General features: G+C 34.3%; 1 protein-coding gene across 1 annotated transcript in view; it reads right to left on the reverse strand.

Moving 5' to 3' along the window:
- Nucleotides 1-3,408, reverse strand: part of LOC127744840 (uncharacterized) — a 20,029-nt gene extending 16,621 nt beyond the window's left edge. The window contains exon 1 of the mRNA XM_052257536.1: nt 3,305-3,408. Coding sequence (XP_052113496.1) covers nt 3,305-3,311 — 7 coding nt within the window. The 5' untranslated portion in view covers nt 3,312-3,408. The remainder of the gene's footprint in view (nt 1-3,304) is intronic.
- Nucleotides 3,409-7,057: the final 3,649 nt, after the last annotated feature.

Here is a 7,057-nt window from a genome sequence, read left to right on the forward strand (position 1 = left end):
ATACCTAAGTTAAAAAATCAAACTAAGTAAATTGAAACTTTAAAAATCAGAGTAAAGCTCGAATATAACTTCAAAATAGAACTTTAACTTATGTAGTGGTTAATTTAAATGAGTATCAAATAAATCAAAATTCAACATAATTTTTATCAATGTTTTCAAATTTGAAATTTCTATACCAAAATTAACTAGGATTTTTCTTTAAATTAAAAATTTAATGAAATAGTGACTTTAATTATCTTAACCAATGTCTTAATTAATTACTTTTATGTCTTGAAAAAATTGTATATGAGAAGAAAATAATTAATTTGTCTACTGTAATAAATAGTTATTTTACTAAAATGAAAGAAACTATTTTTTTAGAATTTTTTAAGAACTAATTAATATTATATATATTTTGTTACACTACATTTAGTTATAAACATTTTATTTATTTCTAATGCTTATATTAAAAATAAAAAAAAAATTTAATCATGGAAGAAAAGAGCTAGAGGAGAAAATCTAGGAAGAAAGAGTATGCTTGACATAACTGATTATAGTACGTAATTTTTTCACTATTCTAAAAATTATTTAATTTGTTACTCTAAACTCTTTGAATTATTTAATCATGGTAGTTATCTTATTTTAATTAATATTTTATGTAGGAACTGTAACACCCTACCACACTAAGCTTTACGCTTAAGTCGTAAAACGAAGGTGGTGAGGTATTACGACCTCTAAAATAAAATGATAATATGTGATGAAGAATATCAAATAAATTATACAGAAACCAATTAAAACACAATATGAAGACATCTTTAAAAAAAGATGTTTTAAACGTTTTTATTTGAGTGGCCTCCATGATAAAAATCTATATCCAAATCCAGATAAGAATTGAAAGGGTAAAAGTTACTATCATTAACAAGGATAGAATCACGGTCATATAGTACTCTAAAGTCTAATCAAACTATGCATGCATGACCTCATTACTAATCTTAGAAATCAAAGGCACCTCATAAGTCACAATTAGAAAATGGATAAATACAGACAGATTTACAGACATATTTAATCTTTTTTACAGACGGATTTTTGGTTACCGACGACATTACCGACGGATTTTGTCCCTCTGTAAAAGTTCCGTCGGAAATTTTTTACCGACGGATTTTTTTTCCGTCGGAAAATTACCGATGGATTTTTACGATTTACCGACGGATTTTCCCTCTGTAAATTCTCCCTACATTTCCTGAAGGCGACAAACTTACGGGCGGATTTTTCGTCTGTAATTACAGGCGGATTTTCAGACGGATTTTCAATTTTCAGACGGATTTTCCGTCTGTAATTACAGACGGATTTTTCGACGGATTTTCCGTCTGTAATTTAAACTTTGGAAAATCATGATTACAGACAGAAAATCCATCTGTAAATCCGTCAGTAAGGTAAAATAAATTTTTTTTACTTTTTCTAATTACAAAATAAACTTGTTTTCATACAAAATAAATATAAATTTAATACAAATTTTTATCTAATTTATATTTGAATATTTATAATATTTCAAAACATAAACAAATTCATCGTATTATCAAACTAAAAGAAAAGTATTATAAACAAGCAAGTCAATATAATTCAAAACATAAACAAAATGTATTGATCATCAACTGTAATTCCTAGTATATTGTTCAACCATACTAAAACTATCAGCTATAGTCTTTAGTGTCATCTTCATCCTCATCATCATCATAGCCCTCATCCGAAGACATTGAGGGTGGCGGCGGTGGCGGTGGTAGTGGAACTGCACTGGTTCTTCTTCTTGTTAACTTTCTTCTTGGACTTACTAGAATCTTGGCTCTTACCTCCATGGATCATACCATGCAGCTCGAAACCAATGAGGTAGCAAAGATAAGTATCAATTGTGATGAACATTGTCTTCTCATCCGTATACACATTGTAATAACAGCACGAGCTTTCTTCATCGTACCAGTCCAGCTTCTCTTCCGGCCTCACCACGTCAAAGTGCTTCCCCAGCACTGTCTTCGCCAACTTGTCAAGGTTGTACCGCCACATATCCACCTTCTTCCCTACCTCCTTCATCCCTTCCACCGCCATCGCCCTAAGGTCCAACGCCTTCTTCAGCTCGATCCCGTGGTGCTTCTCCAGCTTTGCCTTCACCTTTTCGATCTCCATTCCCACCACGATAACCCTAGGGTTGGCGAAGAAGTCGCAGAGGGGCCTAGGATTTTGCTTCGCTTTGTAAGAGTCGGCTTGTTAGAGAAGAGGGTAGAGGAGGCAGTGAGAGCCAACGCAGAGGGAAATGAAGTCGTAGCCGTAGTCCTTGACGCCGCGCTTGGTGTACTTGGTAAATTGGTGTTCGGCAGTTACGCCCACGATGACCAGGGGTGTTTTTGGGAGTGGACTTGAGGAGGTTGGTGAGCCACTTGGAGAGCGTTTGGGAAGAGGTAGTGTTGATGCAGAGGATGCGTTGGTTGTCGGCATAAACGGTGTAAGGGTAATGGCGGGAAGTGAGATCGTAAGTCTCGACTTCGGTGATCATGCTAGGTTCAATGCTTATCTCAAGAACCATTGTTGTTAGTGGTTGTAGGATCAGGACTTGCAACGGTTGTCGGATCGTCTTCTTGGAGTGACATGGGTGGTGGAATCTGAAAAGATACTCCGCCGTCTGAAAGGTATAAAGTATGAAGAATGAATTTGTACTAAAGGACTCTGGCTCTCCTTTATATAGCTTAAGATAGTTATCTTATCTTATGTGGCTTATCCGGCTTTGATAAGTGAAATATTTGATAAGATGAGATAACTATCATAACTATTTTATATATATTTTGATGAATGTGATATTTTGAATATTCAAAATATCACTTATAAAAAGAGAGAAAATTTTTCAAAAATAAAATAAAAAACAATTAGTTATCTATACCTAATTTTTTAACTTTAATTTCTTAAATACGATTTTTTTTTTTTGGTATTTTAGACAAATTCGCCAAATCCACTAGCAAACTCTATAATTTATATAGATTTCGCCTAATTTCTTCAAAATGCTTTTTCAAAAATATCATATTGGATGAGAAAAAAAAAAGTTGAAAGATTAAGAATGACAAGTATTATCATTGTCTCCAAAAAAATGACATTTCTGAAACTAAATTTAGAATAATAATTTTTTTATTTTATTTTTAAAAAAATCCTAAAAATAAACTTTATTTTAATACATATGAATATACTTTTCTTACTAAAAAACGTTTTTCAAAAGTGTTTCCTATGGTTAGTATACGCTTAATGAAAAAATTTTCAAGGCAAGTTTTCAAGTTACTGAACTTACCCGCCATTCGAATTCACAGAGGTTTTCTTCTTCACCTTCCTTCGTCTCTCGCCGTCGCCGCCACTCATCATCTCCGTCTAGTGAGCTCACCGTCGCAGCTCACAATCGTCGTCTCGCGCGCTCACCGTCGCTGCTCCCAATCGTCGCAAGCCTCCTTGGCTCATCATCGTAGCTCACATCGTCGCCTCGTCGCTCACCATCGTGCACTCACTAGATAATCATTCTCTGATTCACTCTCTATCTTCTCTTTCTTGCTCATTACCTCACTTCTTCTCTCGTTTCAGTGTCGAAGAAGGTATGTTTCTGATTGTTAGGGTTCTAGGTTCTGATTGTTAGAGAAGGTATATTTAACTGCATTTTATATATAATTAAGTGCTGGATTTGAGATTTTTGTGGTATAAATAACTGAATGCCCTGGTTTAGATGGTCAAACTCGTAAGGAATTGTATATTTCAGTGGAGGTGGAATAATTGAGGAAAAACATATATATAATGAGAATATATAATGAAAAGTGAAAAGTGCCATTTTGATTAAACATCCAGTCCGATTCAATACTCTTTCAAATGTCGTGATTCATTCAACACAAGTTTTATCAGAGACGTGATTAAGCAATGCATGCCAGAGCTGTTTACTTATTCAATTTCCTGGCAGCTTTCTCATGTAATTTCCCCTGAAATTCGAATGTGTTCTATTCCACTGTTTGATAAATGGTCCTTGGGATTTTATCTTGTATGTGCTACTTTTTCAGGAGATTTTGAAGAGCAAGTTCGGTTCAGGTCTATCAGTGATCATAAAGTCTTGTTGTTTTCTCCTAAGTATTTTGTTGAAGTTTTCACCCCATCACTTGTAAAATTATCCTGTCAGCTGCATTCACTCGGATGTGTGCCACTTCTGTGGAAACAATTAGTCTTACAACTTGGGCCTAGTGTCAATTGTGATACTAACTAGCTCGATGGCATTTCAACTGTCAGTTATGATCTTGTTTTATTCTCATTTTCATTGTTGTATCTTTTCTTACCTTCACTTTATATTAAAAACCTTGTTTGGCTAGGGATTTCTATGTATATCCTTGCTGCCTACTCCAATTATGCATTTTTTTATTAATAATATGCTGAGTTACTTATCCAAAAGTGGGGAAAAAATAATTTTCTGCAGACTGAACTGAAGCAATGAGGCTTGGTATCAATGGACCTTGGATCACCAAATCATATCTTGAAATGATCCTTGATAAAAAAAAAGGTTGGATTTGGATGCACTTTGACTTTGTTTTTTTGCACTCTATGACTTCTCAATTAGTTGAGTTATTTTTTATTGTTTGATATTATTTCTTGTTATATGCTGATGAGTGATGACTGCTTCAATAGGATAATTGTTTTGAGGATGATGAGCCAATTGGCTAAGCATAACTTAACAAAAGCAGATTATATTAATTATCAAGATAAGAAGAAGCTCAATTTCCTTGATGATCTGACTCATGCTAAACCTGATATTGTTTTCTTTTTACCACTTACAGGTGTTTCTCATCATAAGAAGGCGCGTGGTTGTTTTTGATAAAATCCTACAAAACATGTACACAAGGATTAACAGCTTCAATTTTTCAAAAATTTTTTTACTAATATAAGATTATCTGCTTGCTTCAGAATTGTCTGAATTGGTTAAATGTGAAACTCTATCTCATGTATCAATGTAATATAAACATTGTTAATTGTTAAGTTTTGTTATCTTTTTCTTGCATGAGTGATTATTTTTTTTTTCTTCGGTCATAAATTTTGATATTTAAACTTTTATGAACTTGTTATGTATTATTTTTTCAGAAATGCCTTCCTCGATGCTGATTGGTCACTGATTGAGAAGACTGAAGACTAGAAGAAATACATTTGTGCCTGGAAGTCAAAGGCACTGCAATCATTGCACCAAAACCAATTCGCGCGACTCCTGACCTTGTTACCGGAGGATTTGTCTCAGCCATGGACTCGGTCCCTCAACTGATCAAATGGCTATTTGCTCGCAAAACCTCTATTAAATTGTCTTTGTAAAGTTCTAGTCCAAACACAGTAGGAGGGGGAGGGGGGGTGGAGGGGGAGGAGAGTTACCCAGAAGAGCTTGTTCCGCATTCTGTATTATACATTTATTTTTATTATACAATATTTGATTAATTTAATTAAAAATTCAGAATTATATATATGAATTTAAGAAGCCTAGCCTCTGAGAATATTGGCAATGACTGAATAGGCATTTTTCACTAAAGCGTCTTCAAAACAAGAAAACGTAGCTTTTGATAAAGGCTTTTTTTTTAATTTTTAGCTATACTTTTCAAGATTTACTGAATGAGTGATTTTTTTTAGTAACAAATCCCAATTGAATATAAAAACATGTGCATAAAAATTAAATTATTTTAAGATTTATTTATTTTCTCACTTTATTTACTTATTTAAACTTAACAAAATTAGTTAATAATGTGATTTTTCTAATAAAATCTTGACTTTAAATTTTCGTTTTACATTAAGAAATATATCTTTTACAAAACAAATTTAAATCAATTTTTGATTAGAAGGCAGGCAGTCGAGGAAGAGTTTGTTTCATAATTAAATCAAGAACTAAAAAATAACTACCAAAGAAAACAAATCCCACATTATCATCATTCTTTAAATTCTTAGCTCAAGAATGGAACGCTTCATCAAGCCATTTCTGGCCTCAACCTAAGTCCCTGCCTCTGCCTGTAAGCCTTTTTTGCTTTCAACTCATACGCTTCTTCATTGGCTTTCATCTCTTTCGAGTTTGAAGAGTTGCTGCTATTAACTTCACCTCATCAAGCTAGGAAAGAAGCTCCACATCCTATTAGAATACTTTCTTTATTTAGTTAAAAGTTTCCAAATTTACATTATACAAAAATTAAAAGATTTTAAAATAAAATTTTGAAGATGAAATTTTTCTGGATTTTATCCACAATTTAATGTAATCTAAACCACTTTAATTTAAGAAGTGAAGCTTATATTAAATGTAGTCCTTGTGGAAGTTCCCTTAATTTAATTTAATCTAAACAACTCTAACCTAAATTAGGATTCTGTAAATGTGTTATTAAAGGATTAAACCAAACGAAAGAAACTCTCCAAGAAACCAAGAAGAAGAAGAACCAAGAAGAAGAACAAAGAAACTAAGAAGAAGAAGGGAAGACTTACAGAACGCAGGAATGATTGCAGAGGAAATAGATGACGCAGCAATAATTGAAGAGGAGCTAAATGCTCTTTTAATGATGGATACCAAGGAGATGAAGATGATGGAAGATCTGTTTGCCTCGGGCTTGGACGACAATCAACAGCTGCATTCTTGGGATAACACTCTTTCAAACATGGATATGGAGTATAACCCAGAAAAGATGAAAGAGGAACTGGAAGCTTTTTTCATGATGGATACGAAAGAGAACTGGGAGGAGACGGAAGCTACCAAGCATTCTCAGCCTCAGCTCCAGCCGCATACAACGAACTTTGAAGAGCAATGTGCTATTGAAGTCGGTGTTAATCAACCACGTGGGCTAGAATCTCCGCCTCAGCCTCTGCCTCTGCCTCAGCTAGAATCTCCACCTCAGCCTACCTCCCAGTCTCTGCCTCTGCCTCTGCCTCTGCCTCAGCTAGAATCTCCACCTCAGCCTACCTCCCAGTCTCTGCCTCTGCCTCTGCCTCTGCCTCAGCTAGAATCTCCGCTTCAGTCTCAGCATCAATCCAAGTCGCAGACGGATATAAGCAAGATGACAGA

This window comes from Arachis duranensis, chromosome 2 (assembly GCF_000817695.3).
Source record: "Arachis duranensis cultivar V14167 chromosome 2, aradu.V14167.gnm2.J7QH, whole genome shotgun sequence".
NCBI classification, from domain to species: Eukaryota; Viridiplantae; Streptophyta; class Magnoliopsida; order Fabales; family Fabaceae; genus Arachis; species Arachis duranensis.